A 17,595-nucleotide genomic window follows, 5' to 3' on the forward strand; every position below is an offset into this window, starting at 1 on the left:
CATGCATTACTGGTTAGGACAGAACACTTTAAATGATCAAATAACAAATGCTCCAATAAGTTATTGGAAATTAGGAATAAATCAAATAACCTTGGTCAAATGTTCTCTATTAAACAAATATAGAGACCACTGATTTTTTTTCAACTAATTGTTTTTGAAGTTCATGCCATTAGTGAGCTAAAAGATCAATGTCAAATAATGTAGAAATAACTTTAATGCAGACACTCTCTAGTGTCTAGAAACTAGACAATACAATAAATGCTAAAAAGTTTTTGAATCCAGTTTGAAATGTCTCAAGTTTTCTACATGATGCAAATAATTAGAGTTAATAAAGTCAGTCCCATAACAGAAGTTATCTGGAGAAAAAAACATTTTGAATTATACAGAATGAGATGCCTTCAACTCAGACACCCACCTGCATCACCTTCTGCTGAATCTCTTCCAACTGTGTGCGCTTACTGCGCTGCCTGCATACTTCCTGGTAGCGTGTATACTGCTCTCGGAGTGAGTCTAACAATTTCATAACCTGTGGCTGTGCAAGCAGTTCATCATCCATAGGAGACCATGAGACCCCTCCATCAGAGCCATTAAATCGACGCTGCTGTAATTCAGATAACAACTCATGCCCTTTACAAACAAAAGATACTTGTAATTAGTACTCACAAAGAAATACAATTCCTACCTGTCAATCTTCTAAATTCTAGTCTCTGTTTTTAAAACACATCCATCTGCCTACTTATAAAAGTAATGAAATACAACTGAAACCCCCCACCTACTTATAATAAAATACTACAGCAAGTAGGAAAACTGCATACATGCATACATTTGAGCACATATATACTAGAAAATATATGGAAATGTTCAATCATATGATATATACCCTGTATTTGATGTGTACAGCAGTAAATGTAGAACATGTGTGGTAATATATATTTATCATATTCTTGGTGGATTTATTTCTACAGATATGTGCCAATCGAAGGTCTTTTCCCTTGAAGAGCAAAATTACACTCTGGGATTTCCATTACTAAGCCAAGAACTGTGTTGGAGGCTGTTTCAATATTCATTCGCACCCTCAATAACAGCACTTAAAAGTATACAGTGAAACAATGTATGCTAGGCATACCTGCAGAAAATATTCTTTAGTAGTACAAAATAGTATTTAAATAACCCCTACAGGGCTCTACAATAGACTGGCAGAATGGTGACAGGCCGCACTAGTGTAAGAATTACACTGAAGATGGGTCAGTTGCAGCAAGCCCACATAGAAAATCTACTCATCCAAATAAACTAAGACAACTGAAAGTACAACAAAGCTATCATAGTTACAACTAAAAGAATAGATTGTGTGCCCAGACTGCTTATTACATAGCTGCCAAAAATATATGGATACATAAATTTTCTTCAACTTTATTTGGGAAATATTCTAAATTTAAATAGCTTTTAATATAGAGAAAGACTTTTTATTACGGTTTTCAGGTATTATCAATTTCTAAGAAAAAAAATTTAAACTGTTCTAAATCTCTATTATATATTCTTCCAATCCCTACTTAAGAGTTAATAACAATTTACAAATGCACAAATATTAAATCTTAGATCAATGGCTTAAAATAAGCTTTTAATTGTCAAAGTAGGAAAAAATGAATGTATTTTGATATTAATGCCTTCTGTGTTATATATGAAATTTGTGTGAAGATTCAGATGTGTTTTAAGTGTTTGCACAAATCTTTGAAACAAGTGTTTTTCCAATTACAAAATACCAGAAAAAAATTTTAAATCCTGAATATTTTTGTTGTATTTATTCAGTTGGACTATATTTTTCAATATGATACAGATCTTATTTCCCTGGAGAGCAAAGGAATGCTTGTAATCTCTGCATTACACATTTAGAAGTTACAACAGTTGGTCAGCAAAAGTCCTACTCTGAATGAAAACTTAATTCTATATATGTACTACTTTGACAATTGCTATCCTTAGGACTTTCCTTATGGCTACCATTTCCATTACAGAAAGTTGAGGACAATTATTTCAGAGACATAATCTGAAATCAGACTGTATGGGGTTCAGGTTCAAACTGCAGCATTTTACTGGCTGTATCTCTGCATAAATTACTTAACTTTCCCCCAGGAGGGACTGAAACCAGAGCCTGTACCTGCTAGAAAAGTACTCCACAAGTAAGTTGTATCTCCAGCCTTCTTTTCATTTTTTATTTGGAGACAAGGTTTCAGTAAATTCTTCAGGTTTTCATTTACTTCACTCTGTGGATTTAGGCAGGCCTCGGACTTGTGATCCTCCTGACTCAGCTTCTTAAGTAGCTAGAATTAACAAGCCTGTGTACCACCAGGCCCAGCTGAACCTTTCTATGCTTCAGTTTAATCCTTTTAATTTTTTTTCCATGCGTATGAGTGTTTTGTCTGCATGTAGGCATACCCCTGCCATACAATGCCCAAGGAAGTCAGAAGAGGGCATCAGATACCCTGAACATGGAGTTATGGACAGTTGTTAGTTGACGTGTAGGTGTTGGGAACTGAACCCAGGTCCTCTGCAAGAACAGCCAGTGCTCTTAACTGTGGTGCCATCTCTCCAGCAACCAGTTTAATCCTTTTTTTTTTTTTCTTTTCTTTGAGACAGGGTCTCCCTGTAGCCCCACCTGTCCTGGAACTCACTATGTAGACCAGGCTGGCCTTGAACTCACAGAGATCAGCCTGCCTCTGCCTCCTGAGTGCTGGGATTAAAGGCATGCGCCACCACGCCTGGCCAGTTTAATCCTTTTAAAAATGAAATAGCACCTACTTCACAAGACCATGTTGAAGAATAAATGAGTTAAAATATGTAAAGTTCTTAGAACAATGGTTTAAAAAATTAGATATAAAGCTATGATATTTCATTGGAAAGAATTTCAATTTGTTCTCTTAGAATTGATGAAATCACTACTACAGACATGTGGGCTACAACAAACATATCATGAAGCACTCAGCGGACAGGTCACTGCAAAGGACTAAGGGATTCACACAATTACAAAATGCTACAAACAGTGGCTTTGCACTCAGACCTGCTGTGAACTGTAGTGTCAGATTTTCTTAATTGATTTAGAACAAGTTATTTACTAAGATTTGTTACTTCTAAGCCATGGTTTCTTCAAATTTAAGAGAGAAATAATACTAATTATCTCAAAGGTGGTTAAGAGACGGAAATTTGAAATACAATGCTTGGCACATTACAAGTATTCAATAATTCTCCTAACAACCCAATGAAAGACTTTTTTAAAATGTATATGGGTGTATTGTCTGGATGTAGGTAAGTGCACCTGTGTCATGCAATGCCTGTAGAGGACAGAAGAGGCTATCAGATCCCTTGGAACTGGAGTTATGGACAGCTGTTAGCTGCCATGTGGTGCTGAGATTTGAACCTGGGTCTTCTGCAAGAATAGTCAGTGTTCTTAACTGCTGAGTCATCTCTCCAGCCCCGAAAGAGAATTTTTAAAAATGCATTCTTGGCTGGGCCTGGTGGTGCATGCCTTTAATCCCAGCACTCGGGAGGCAGAGGCAGGCGGATCTCTGTGAATTCAAGGCCAGCCTGGTCTACATAGGGCGTTCCAGGACAGCTGGGGCTACAGGGAGACCCTGCCTCAAAAAGACGCCCCCACCCCCCAAAAAATGCATTCCTTAAAATTCAGTTTAAAAATGAAATAAATTTAAATCTTTAAGGGGAGGATTTATTATTATTAATTTTTAAATCTTATACTAATACTGCCAGCTTAACAGAAAGTTTTTAAAAATTCCCCTCAAACTCCCACTATATTAACCATATACATGCTGAATACAATTTTTTAAAGGAACTAATCAATTCGTTTATCAATTATTTTTATGCCTAATAAGTGTTGTTCTGTGTTTCACTTTACCTGTCTGAAGAACTGTTTCAGGATCAACAGACGGAAGAAAGTTTAAATCCACAGACCTGGCAAGCATCAAAAGAGTATTTTTTAAAAGCTATAATACTCCTATACATATACTTAAGTCTATTTTATAGATGATACATATATTTCAGAAGGATTCACTGCTCAATCCTACCAGGTCTTTAAAAAGTCAATACCAATGTTTCTCAAACTATTCCATAAACTAGGGAAAGTCATCCAACGAAGTCAAAACAAGATAAGAACACAACAAAAAACTACAGACTAATCCCTGGCAAAAACAAATGCACAAAATTCTCAACATATTTGCAAACCAAATTCAACAAAATAATAGAAGAACCATATTCTACTACCATGTTGGGTTGGCTTTATAGCAAATAGAAAGATGGTTCAATGTACATAATTCAGTAAGTGTTAATACAGTACATGAAGAGACTTAGGGACAGAAATCTCAATGGATGCAGGCAGGAGACAAGGATGTCTACTTTCTACAGCCTTATTCAGTACAGTACCTTAAATCTTAGCTAGAGCAGTAAGAGTAGAGAAAAAAAGGGGGGATACAAATAGGATAGAAAAAAGTCAAATTATCCCCTTGTGAGGATGACATGATCCAATATTAAATATCCTACAGACCAAACCACAAAGCACTTTTAACAAAGGAGCAGTATACAAAGAATCAACAATGAAAAAATCACTGGCATCACACACATACAACAATAACAAACTTGCCAGGAAAGAAATTTTTTTTTGGGGGGGTGAGAATCCTATTCGGAACAACTTCAAGAAAAATACACAAAAATACCTAGGAATAAACCCAATCAAAGGACAACTACCATGAAAATTCTGAAAAATTTAAGAAAGAAACTGAAGATGACACTAGGAGATAGAAAGACGTCCCATGCTCATGGATCGGCAGAATCAATATCGGGGAAATGGCGGCCAATTATTGAATGCAATCTACAGATTCAATGCAATCCCCATCAAAATTTCAATCAAATTCTTCACAGAAGTAAAAACAAAGAAAACCACTAAAATTCACAAGACAGTACAAAGATCTAGAAGAGCCAAAGCAATTCTAAGGAGAAACAGCCACTCTGGAGGCATCACATCTCATTTCAAATTATACTACACATCCAAAGTAATGAAAGCAGCATGGTACTGACACACAGGCATACAGACCAGTAGCGGACAAAGGACTCAGAAATAAGGCCACACAACTGCAGCAACAAAGGTACCAGAAACATACACTGGAAAAAAGACAGCCTCTTCAAATGGTGCTGGGAAAAGTGGATATCCAACATGTAGAAGAATGAAACTAGATCCCTATCTCTCACTCTGCACAAAAATAAATTCAAAATAAATCAAAGACCTTAATGTAAACCTGAAACTCTTAAAACACTTCAAGATACAGACATAGAACCAGGCGTGCTGGTGCATGTCTTTAATTCCAGCACAGGCAGCTGGATCTCTTTGAGATTGAGGCTAACCTGGTCTACACAGTAAGTTCCAGGCCTGCTGGGGCTACAGGGAGATCCTTTCTCAAAAAAGAACAAACAAAAAGATACATAGGCAATGGTCTTGTGAAAAGGGTTTTAATAGCTATGAAAACAATACCAAGAACTGACAAGTACAATTGCATGAAACTGAAAAGTTCTGTAAGGAAACAACTGGCAGGGTGAAGAAAAAGCCTATAGAATGAGAGGGCAACTATGGAGGACCAGCGTCTAGAATATAAAGAAGTCTACATTTTATAAGGACAGGAGTTTCATAAGCTAGACACTTTAGTGCTAATATATTTAAATGAAGTTATAATAACTTCATTGCAAGCTGCCAATTGTTTTCATAGTCTTTACCAGGAAAACGTAAAACTAAGAAGGGCAGAAAATGGTTTCATTTTTAAATATGTTCTTACACCTAAATGTGTTCCAGTGTGAGGAAAAAATAAATATAGTCTTGCTCATTAAAAATAGCTTTTTAAGACAACTTTTAAGTCAAATTAATGTTTTATGTGTAAAGCAAATTCTCATTAGTAATGCATGTCAATTCTGAATAAAGCTTTGTGGAATGTAGTCCTCAACTTGCATCAATAATACAGGGTTTCTTTAACATATAAATTACAACTTCCAGGTAAGACTGCAGGTCACCTGCCACCTACCTTTCTTTCTCTTGCTGATTTCCCTTATCACTTCCATTGTTAATCAAAGCAAGTTCATCTAATAATGATGTAGATTCCTTTGTAAACTTCTCAAAAACCTGCAACATGAGATATTACTAACACACTACAAATAATCTCAAAAACTAATACGTAATAAGGATTTTCAGTTAACAGCAACAGAATTAGCCACTAGGATTTCTTTCCCTTCCCAGGAAGTCACAAAGAGCAATTTGACCACCAGAGCATGACAGTGTACATAACACAAAACAAAACCACGTGCCAATAATGCAGAACTTTAACAGCAAAGGAATATTATATTACAAAGTTACTTTATTCAGACAAATTTATTTTTATGCTTCTTTGAGAAATACTTGTACCAATAACAAATTTTATAACTACAGGAATGTTCCTGAGGCCACTACTAGCCTCCAATTCTAGGTACAGAACATTTTCTTTGGGGCTAGAGAGAGGGCTCAGCTGTTAAGAGCACTGGTTGCTCTAGCAGAGGACCAGGGTTTGGTTCCCAGCACCCACATGACAGCTAACAACCATCTGTAACTCCATTTCCAGGGCACTCCAATGCCCTCTTCTGACCTCCATGGGCATTGCATGACATGGATACACTTACACATATGCAGTCACTACACTCATACACATAAAACTTTAAAAAATACTGAAGAACATTTCTTCATCACACTCTGTCACCAGTCCATACTGGTTATATGTAACAGTTAGAGAGTTTTATAGACAAGTATGTATTTTAACATGATCCCTTAAATATTTCTGAAAAGGTGTCATAGCTAACTTAGTTATCAACTTGGAGGGGGGACACAACAAGGGACACGACCTTGAATGAAGAATTGCCTCCATCAGACTGGCCCCTGGCCATGTCTATAGGGCATTTTCTTGATTGCTAATTGATGTAGAAGGTCTCAGCCCACTGTGGGAGGTGTATCTCTAGGCAGATGGGCCTGGAATGTGTAAGAGAAGCCGCTGAACATGAGCCTTGAAGCAAGCCAGTAAACAGCATTCCTCCCAGGTCTCTGCTTCAATTCCTGCCTCCAGGTTCCTGCCTCCAGGTTCCTGCTCCAGCTTCCCTCCATTAGGACTATAACCTGAAAGCTGAAATAAACCTTTTCCTCCCCAAGTTGCTTTTGGTCATAGTGCTTATCACAGCAACAGAAACCAAACTAGCACAAAAGGGATTTGGATAAATCTGACCATATACAATAAAGTGGACACACATTGTCTGTAGCAGTCTTTCAACGCGGTGGGGACACGAATGGCTTTTCATTCACTGAAAAATTAGCAGATAATCTAAAATACTTTGGAGATTTTTTTTTTTAGCAATTCAATAAAACAATGCTGTACTATACAGAGCAGCAGATTCCAGAAGTCTGGACAGGAGATAAGCTTTCAAAAACAAAAGGCTTATTCTGTCAGACTGTTCCTCCAACTGATAATTCACACAAATATTTAAGTATCTTCTGAAAATGGTTACAGGATCTAGATTGCTTCTCAAGACAGTGTGCCACTCGTTTTTCTGCTGAAAGACCTGGCTTTTTCCTACACCCATACAACAGTGACAGCTTACCACAGAGTGCTACTGCATCATGTTGGCTGCTCTGACTGTCCTAGGTTGTTTTCATTTTGTCTTACCCACCACAGCAAAGGGTAATACTATCGTTATTACTCTCCTATGGATCTAAGAATAGAAGTGTGGAGAGATTAAATACATCGAAGATCCACCATCAGAATTCTATTCAAGTGAGACTGACTCCAGACTCTGTGTTCCCAAACACGATGCTATATGCAGTATATAATATGCTTTATCTACATTTTAGGTGATTAAAATAAGAAAGTTATTAAAATATCTTATTGATATGCAGAAACATTTCATCTCACTGTATAATGATATACCAACCAGCCTCTTATTTAACCAGTCCATGTGATCATAGGTAAGACTCCCACCAAAATCTTCTGTTAACTGGCATGGCTCTATGTAACGAGTCAACTTATTTGCAGACACTAAAATAACCTATAGAGGAAAAGAAAAGAGTATTTAGTAAACTATTAAAGTTTCTGAAGCTACTAAAGAGAAAGACTCAGACTAAAATATGTAATACTATTTCAAAATGACAACTTATCATTTATTTAGTTAATGCAACATCACTTCATATCAATTGAATAAGCTATGGTTATCTGCTAAAAACTATGAAACATTTCTGACAATATCAACATTTTATAAAACTAGAGATTCTAAGAGCTCAGTTGAAATATTTTTAATACTTTATCAATAATAAAAATCTCTGTAATAATCATTTCCTTAATACAATTATATAATCAGCAAAGAATTTTTATATCAATTTAAAAATCACTGGGTGTACTAAAACAATAACGAAATAGTTTCGACTCAGTTCCTGAGCAAAATCTTACTACTACTACTACTACTACTACTACTACTACTACTTCCACCAATAATAATAAAATTAAAATAAATAAATTTAAAGGGAAAATTTCCAGAAAACATACTGACACAACACAAAGCCAAGACACCAAAGGGAGCAAAAGAGCACTTACTCCGAGCCATGCTGAGTGATATGAGTGGCCCATGGCCCTGAAACATAGACTTGGGCTGTCTCAAACAATGTGTTTGAACACAGAAGCAGTTACATGAATTTTATAGTCACAGAACAAAAGAAAGTGAAAAATCAAGGCTGTTTTCAGATACAGTGGTACTGACATCGTGTAGTTGGGTTAGAGCAAAGTGGGAGAAAACTCTTATACATTTTCAAAGTTATCTGATAATATTATTACCTATCAGTTGGTGAAAGCTAATGGTCTGCTAAGTTAATATATTCCAAAGGTTTTTACCTGATACTTGAAATATTAGATCAGACATAGAGGTGAGCTAATTTGGTGACTAAAAACAGCCCAATATAATTTGGATCTAGATCTGTAACACTCCAACTCAACCCAATCACAAAGTTCTACAGTCACTGAGCCTTGTGAATTTTTAAACAGATAGATGTAGCTTTTGGAGGCAGAGACATCAGATCACACATGCTATCGTGTCACAGTAAAACTGAGCCACACAAGGCTGGCATGATGGCTCTGGGGTTAAGTGTGCTTGCTGCCAAGTCTAATGACCTGAGTTCAGTCTTTGGGAACTCACAAAGTCAAAGGAGAGAACAGATTCCTGCAAGTTATCCTCTGCCAGCCACACATACGCATACCAATCAATCAATCAAAAAATTAAACTGAGCAAGAAATCAATAAACAAATTGGAAATCATAAAGATTTAAAAATCAAATCCACCCAGGCATCTCAAACAATAACACAGTGTGGACATAATTTAGATCATAATACAAATAAAATGAAATTTTGTATGTGTATATTTATATATAATCTTGTAAGTTAAATTTGTTTATATAAAATACATACAAAATCATTTAATAACAATTTATCAGTAATTAGAAGTTTACAGTCTCCTTCACTGTAATAAGGGCTGGGGAAAGTGAACGAAGGCTAAAGACGGAACAATGTCGACAATGGGCTGATGTCTGTTGGACCTGGGTGCAGGGACACGGGAGCTAACTACATTCCATTTTAAGAAATGTATTTTTTAAAAGTATAAAGCAAAGTAGGGCATGGTGGTGTACACCTTTAATCCCAGCACTCAGGTGGATCTCTGTGAATTCGAGGCCAGCCTGGTCTCCATAGTGAATCCAGGACAGCTGGGGCTACAGGGAGACCCTGTCTCAAAAAGACCAAAAAAAAAGCATAAAGCATAGTTTTCAGTAAGATTTCAAGCCTAGTCAGTTTATAAGGGAGTCTTAATGAACAAGAACAGAACATTTTCATCTTAAAGCACTTCCAGAGAACAGAAACACGGGGAACCTTCCCAACTCATCTTATGACTCATTCTAGAATAAAAGTGATATCAACAGACAACCTCAGAAAAGAGTATAAGGAACTGTAACACTTCAGTCTGCCAATATCGGGTGCTGGACAGCAGGGGGGGTTCTTCTGCACTGAAGTGGAAATATAAACCAGAATACTTCTTTGGACAAACAACTTGACATTATCATGAAGACCTTAACATTTCTATAACAGTGCCTAGATATTTTGTAAACAATATCTTAAACATACTTATCAGGAGACATTTATAAGAATGTTTATAGTTTCATTAATCGTAAAAGAACAGAAATAGCCCAAATGTCCACCCACAAAAGAAAAAGTGGTTTTATTCACAGGGATTATTATTCAGCAGTGAAAATTAATCAAATATATCTGCTACTAAAATGTACACATCTTAGAAATGAGTGGAAAAAGAGAGCCAATGAAGACTAAAACTATGCTTTTTATAAAACCCACAAATTACAGGAACAAAGTATATTGTTTAGGAGCAATATAATGGCAACCCCATAGATATGGATAGAAAAATAAAAGACAAACTCTACTTTCTTGTACAGGTTTTCCTTTTTATGCGTAAATTCCAACACACAGACAAGAACACAAAAGCTAGATAAACAGAAATTCCACCAGGGTACCGAGGGAAGCAGACAGGTTAGTAGATCAGGAGAGCATCCTGAGTTACTTTGAGGTCTTAGTATTTGGGTTCATAAGCTGAAGGGTGAGCATCAATTAAGTATCATATGTATACATGTTTCAATACTATATACCTAACACTGTATTTAAGAACTCAGAAAAGAATGCCAGGCATGTTGGTGCCTGCCTTTAATAATAGCACTCAGGAGGCAAAGGTAGGTGGAGCTCTGTGAGACTGAAGCCTGACTGGCCTGCATAGTTAAGTTCCAGGCCAGCTGTGGGGCTACAGGGACCCTACCTCAAAAAAAAAAAAAAAAAGGAACTCAGAAGAGTAAGAAAGAAACAGCAGACCAAAAGGGCCCAGTGGGCGCTCAAGTACACTGAAGAGAGCCAGGTCTCCCAAGGGAGCTGAGGGCAGAAGAGAACAAAGAAGTGGGTGGGGATGGCAGGAGAGCCCATGGAAGCCTGTGCTTCTTTCTTCTATTAAAAAATAAAAGAAAAAAGGTCTAGCACATCAAATCACATTTGCTTAGTTTAATAACAGCAATTGGTATGTTGTGCTAATTTCAAATGGCGATTTAGCCTCAGGTATGGGTCTGTCATACTTCCATCTAATGATCTATTTAGGTAATCATGGAAACTAACAAACATATCGCCCCCCCCAAAAAAAAAGACACTGAAAATGTTTTTTACTTGGTGGGCAACTTTCACACCTGTTCATATTCTTGCTCTAATACAACTTCCTCTAACTCATTCTGAGATTGGCACAGTTGCAAACACTGAACGGGAACTGGACAGTCCATAGGAACCAGTTAATCTGCCTCCAGATTGAGATTGAGAGTCTCACACTTAGGAAGTCTAAACACAGTTGGATCCTAAGAAAGAGCTTGACCCTCTTTCTCCAAGATGTCTGACCCTCTGTCAACCATACACACTTTAAACATGAATCAAGACCTACACAGTGACTCCATGAGGAAATGAACTCCTCCTTTAACTGAGCATCAGTTCAACCAAAGAGATTAGCCCCAAGGAACTCTCTCCTGGAAAGACAGCTGAACAGAAATGCAAAAACAGAATGCTGCCTCTATGCTCTTCTGCTGTGCTAGAGTTCACAAAACTTCTATTTGAATACTGAAAAAACCTCTTTGAAAAATCTCAATATCATGCTCTTATAATTTAATTTTTGATTCATTCAGCAATCATAATGTAAATGAAGCTAAAGTTATTAGGAATATTATTTATTAGATGCTATTTGCTTTAGTTCTGGAAATATAAAGATGGGGAGAAACATTGCTACCAAAGAGATGAGCTTTTCTTTCTCTGCAATGTCTCATAGACAAATGTCCAATGCTTTCATGGGAAGAAGTAAAGTACTGCTTTCCAGCTTATTTCTAAAGCCTTTGTTGGGGGCTGGAGAGATGGCTCAGAGCTTAAGAGCACCTGCTGCTCTTGCAAACAACCTGGGTTAAATTCCCAGCACCCACATGGCACTTAATAACTGTCTGTGACTACAGTTCCAGGGAATCCAATGCCCTCTCTTCTGACCTCCTCTGGCACTGCATGACAGGTGCACGTACATACATGTAGGCAATAAACTCATATATATTAAAATAAAAATAAATTTTTATTACTTTTTAAATTTTTTAAAATTTAATTTTAAATTTTTTAATTTAAATTATATTTATTATATTTAAAGCCTTTGTTGAAAGAACATGACAGTTAAAGGCTTTATGCAATGCTGCGAATGATTTCCAAATCCCTTAAGTAAAAACATCGTTATTTACAATTGCAAGATACTGGCCTAGAAGCCAATTATTTGAGACTGATACCCAGCTCTGCCACAAATCTACTACCCTTGTAGAAGACTGCTTGTGGGAACTTACCACTCCAGTTTTATATCCCTAATCTTTCAAAGAAGGCAACCTGCATCAAGCTATCTATACTGTCTCTTCGTACTCTAAGAGAACATCATTCTAACCAGCAGTGGCTGTGATGCATTTAACATGAGCCATTTTTCCTATTACCTGTTTTGCCTAATGAAAAGCACCTTTTACTTTCTACCCAGTCTAGTTCTAGTTAATCTATACATAATAGTGTACTTCCAAAACACACTAAAATCATTCATAAGCAGGTTTTAAGGTAAATGAGATAATGATAAAAAAGTTGTTAAATCACGTGACAAAAGTATATTTCCAGGGCCAAAGAGATAGCTCAATAGGTAAAAGCACTCGCTGCCCAAGCCTGATAAACTGAATTTGATCCTCAGAATTCAATTTGGAAGGAGAGAACTGAGTCCCAAAAAGCTGTCCTCTGACATCCACACACATATGCCTGTTCTCTCTTCTCTCTGACACCCCACACTCACATACCCCCCACATAATCAATTTTTTAAAGATTTTAAAGTTTATTTCTATATGAATATTTCTTAAATGCTCTTTATGCTAAAATCAGCTTAAACACAAATAACACAAATTCATTTTCTTTGATGACAATATATACCTAAGGCCATATAATATGCCTTATTAAAAAAAAAAGAATCTAAAGAAACCTGTTGACTAAATTACTATGATAGTTTTACCGAAGAGAAGTAGATGTAAAAAGGATCAAAATAAAAGATATACAAAACTAATTTTCTTCATCATTATAAAACATTTTATGTAATTCTTGTTCTTTCACTTATGGTGTTTCTAATGTAGTGGCACATGCCTTGAATCCTAGCACTCGGAAGTCTGGGGCAGGAAGATCACTAGTTCGAACACAGCCTGGTTTACATAATGAGTTCCAGGCCAGCATGGTCTACAAAGAGATCGTGTCTCAAAAGAACTAAACAAAGAACAAAAACAATTAATTGATAGCTATTCACAGTGAAAAGAAAAGACTTGTCTGCAGAAATGCAGACCTGCATCAACACCACAGGCATCTCACGACTAAATACTGTATGTGAAATAAAGCAATCACATGAACAACTGGCAAACTCAAAATATGATCATTTCAAATGAACAATTTAGAAACCCGCTTACTGTAACAAAACATCCCAGTTTCCATAGCAATTATCTGTCTTTGTTTAAGAACGTGAACAGGAGGCTGGAAAGATGGCTCAGCAGTTAAGAAAACTGACTGCTCTTGCAGAGGACCCAGGTTTGAATTCCAGCACCCACATGGTGGCTAACAACCATCTGTAACTCCAGTTCCAGGGGATCCGACACTCTCTTCTGACTTCCATAGGCATTGTGCAACACAGGTGCACTTACATACATGCAGGCAATACACTCATACACATAAAATAAAAATAATAAAATATTTTTTAAAATAAAGGTGAAGGGAAGGAGAAAGGGCAGAGGGGCTTGAGAATACCACTGATCCTATTTTATATTATTCTTTTAGGCAAAGAATGAAGGAAACATTACTTGATAGTTTGTGACAGTGAAAAGCATCTTATTCCATACACACGACACCACTACACTTCCAAGCCACCTTAGGAAGGGCCTCAGAAGGGTGTCTGTCAGAAGCAGAGAATTCCTTCCCCAGGGCACTCTGTATGCATAGGTGAGTAACCATCCACTGACTTTGGAAAATAACACCACTTACCAGCCAGCACCTGACATATAACTATAGACAGTGCTTGCAAGACAACACACCAGGTCTTCATTCCACTGCAGTGAGGCAGACATCACAGAGGACTGTGATCTCATAAAACAAGGCAAGTTCAAATGATGAAGCAAAAAATAAAAACTACCATGTTGTGTATGTGGAGGGGAGGGTGCAATAGGCTTAACAAAACACTAGAATGTGATCAAAAGGAACTTGGTAGAGTAGATTTGTGGGAGTTATAAAAGCAAAGAAACAAATTGCAAAGATAAAAATAAACATGAAAACCTTGACACATTTAGAACTGATGTGGTAAAACTCCAGAATCTCATATTAGGTAATTTTCTATAAAGTATTTATAGCATCTCAACTTACATAAGAGCAGTAAGAGCTCCTCTTTCCTTTTGTCAATGAAAAAACCACTAATACAGCAAATATATAGGAAAGTTTATTATAAGGTCATGTTCATCTTATGAAGTAAGTTTATTACCTGGCTGTGGGGGGGGGATGGGAGAGAGGAAGGCAGGATGACTATGAATATGTATTACCTAGCATACCTAACAAGTATGAGGCCCTTGGTTTATTCAGCACCTTAAAGGGGAGGAGAGTGGAACAGAGAGGGGGAAGGGAAAGGAAGGAGGGGGAGAAAGAAGGGAAAGGGAAGGGACTTATTATGTACAATCTATTTTCATCTTATGATTATAAATATGAAAACAGAGAAATGATATAATAGATGAAAATTCTTTTAAAAACTGTCTCCTATATCTATAGGAAAAGCTCTAAATTTTTTAAATAAAATGACTAATGACTATAATACTATGAATTAGAGCAAAACTATTACAACATCCAAAAGTTACAAATATATGTAATATAATTTAATATTAGGTATTAATTTAAACATTATATCATTACTATTGTCTACAAAACTTTCAAATAGGTGAGACTGTCACCTATGCTAATTAAGAGATAAATTCATAGACATATAAACTAGCTTGAAGGCAAGCCTTAAAAACCAACTCCTCACTAGAGAACATGGAACCACAAACAGCATTTTTATAAATCAGAAATATTCTAAAGAGCAATTTTCCCAAGCACCCAGCAGAGCCTCAGCATGGCCCACTGTATCCTAAGCAATGCTTGCTAAACAGCTATGAGGACCTCAGGAGCCTGACCCAGAGCACAGCGATAAAATTGACTTGATAATTATTATTCTGAAATGCTGAATGATAATGTGAACATCATAAATAATATACTTATATTAAGATAAAAGACTTCTCTCCAGTTAACAAATAGCATTAAATGTATTTAATTTTAAAAGTTATATAAGACAGAATTTGTTATAAATTATTTTTTCCAGTTAATTATTTATTTAATAACCACATACTTAGAAGAAGAATTTCATTACAACAGCATTGACATATTCAATAACAATTTTCTGAGCTAAGATACATCTTTTTCAAAATTGCCTGTAATTTTTAGGTCTACAGTTGAATTATTATAGTTAAACAATATTGTACTCAGTATAAACCCAATAAAACATAAAATTAAATGAGGTTTTAACCTTTAAAAAAGATCTCCATTTCATTATTAAAATACACAGTTTCATACAGAAATCTTCATTTTAATGCAATTGACATTAAGATGTTAGCACATGCATTTCTAATCTCTATATATCTGATTGTTTCTAGTCACAGCTGGTTACTTTCTGAGCTCCTTGGCATCTAAGCATGGATACAGTCATCAGGTAGATTTCGATGGTAATGTTTTTCACATCTACTAATTTTTCTTTGTTTTATCATTTAAAAAAATTTTAATAACTACATGATTAGAAGAAGCATTTCACTACAGATTTAACATATTTAGTAACACACTCCAGAGCAAGAGTACATCTCTTTCACAAGTGGGTGCAAGTTTCTAGGTTCACAGTTGAGTAAATACGGTTATACAATATTGAACTCAGTATAAGACCTGTAAGACGTAAAATTGAATGAGTTTTTAACCTTTAAAAAAGATCTCCATTATACTTTAGGATTTATTGTTCCTTACAGAAAGACTCATTGTTTTTGCTACTAACACTGAGATGTTGGCACATGCATCTCTAATCTGTATGTATCTGGTTATTACTAGTCATACTCAGTGGCACTTGGATCCTTGGCACCTCTGTATGTCTATAAAGTCATAGGTAGATTCCACTGGCAATGTTTATCACCTTTACTAATTAGCATGATGTAAATTTCCGTGCTTCCTCCTCAAATATAATACATTTTTAAAAATTTGATTTTTTTTGTGTGTCTATCACATAGAACATCCCAAACCATCTTATTCAACCGTACACCCACTTCCCAGATGGCACCCTCCCATAGCCTCCCTCCCCCTACTAGAGCCCATATCCCTGCTACTGTCTGCTGTGTTGTTGGCACCCCCAGCCATTCCCTACTACTTGCCCTTCTGGTGAATCTAGTCAGCCTATCTAGAGGTCTTTGTTTTAGGAAGGTCAGCTGTTCCTCTTCTAGCAGCAATCAGTTGTCAATACTCCTTTAGAGAAGATTGGGGTCTGCTGTTCATTTTCCCAGTTCCATGCTGGGTTACTATCTGGGAGTCCCTTTGGCCACCCTGGCCAACAACTCAAAAGGAGGTATCTCCTATCTGGCATTGTTGCTTGTTATGTAGCCTTTAGCTATGCATATGGACTCTTAAGAAATTATATTGGCCCCTTTAATCTTTGTTATACTTTCCTTTTGGATGTTTAAGGCCATACAGTTGGCCCAGATAAACCAATTTATTTTTACTCTTAAGGTCGTATGAGGATCTGTTCCTCAGGGGTCACATGGGCTTGGGAGGAACCCCTGGCTCCTTTCTTTTACCAGTTCCGCCTATGTGAAGATAAGTCAAAGGTCCTACTCCACCATGGTTGGCTTCACTCGGAAGCATGGAGGAAGTGATTTCTCTGTGTTGACCCTCCTCTTTGTAGACTGGACACTGGTACAAGTCCATCTGATGGGGTTGCCTTGGCCTTCTTGATCAAGAGGACAAGTGACCCACCACAATTACAGGACATTTTGAGAGATGCTCATAGTCCCCTGGAACTAGTTGACCTAGGAGGGCAAGGAGCAAAAACTGTCCTTTATGTCCCTCTGACCAAATTAGTATAGGCCTCAAAGTATGTCTGTTAAACATCCAAGAAGATTAGTTCCACCAGTCTGGTACTTTTAATTACTGTGTGTCATGTAGATAATTCTTGGGCAAAGACCAATGGTTCTCAGATAAACCTTACCTAGACATGTATTTGGTGGTGATATGTTATTTTCATTTTTCATGTTATTATTTTTTCTCTGTGATTTTGACATATGAATGTCTTTGGTAGTTTCTGATTCTTGTGTGAGACTCA

The 17,595-nt window shown here is 36.6% G+C and overlaps 1 protein-coding gene across 1 annotated transcript in view; it reads right to left on the reverse strand.

The window, feature by feature from the left end:
- Positions 1-17,595, reverse strand: part of Sestd1 (SEC14 and spectrin domain containing 1) — a 72,146-nt gene that overhangs the window by 32,872 nt on the left and 21,679 nt on the right. Inside the window, exons 5-8 of the mRNA XM_008855344.3 lie at positions 7,993-8,106; positions 6,069-6,166; positions 3,902-3,957; positions 416-627 (exon numbers count right to left, since the gene is read on the reverse strand). Of these exons, the coding sequence (XP_008853566.1) occupies positions 416-627; positions 3,902-3,957; positions 6,069-6,166; positions 7,993-8,106 (480 nt within the window). The remainder of the gene's footprint in view (positions 1-415; positions 628-3,901; positions 3,958-6,068; positions 6,167-7,992; positions 8,107-17,595) is intronic.

Source organism: Nannospalax galili, unplaced genomic scaffold, assembly GCF_000622305.1.
Source record: "Nannospalax galili isolate Female #2095 unplaced genomic scaffold, S.galili_v1.0 scaffold346, whole genome shotgun sequence".
In the NCBI taxonomy this organism is placed as follows: Eukaryota; Metazoa; Chordata; class Mammalia; order Rodentia; family Spalacidae; genus Nannospalax; species Nannospalax galili.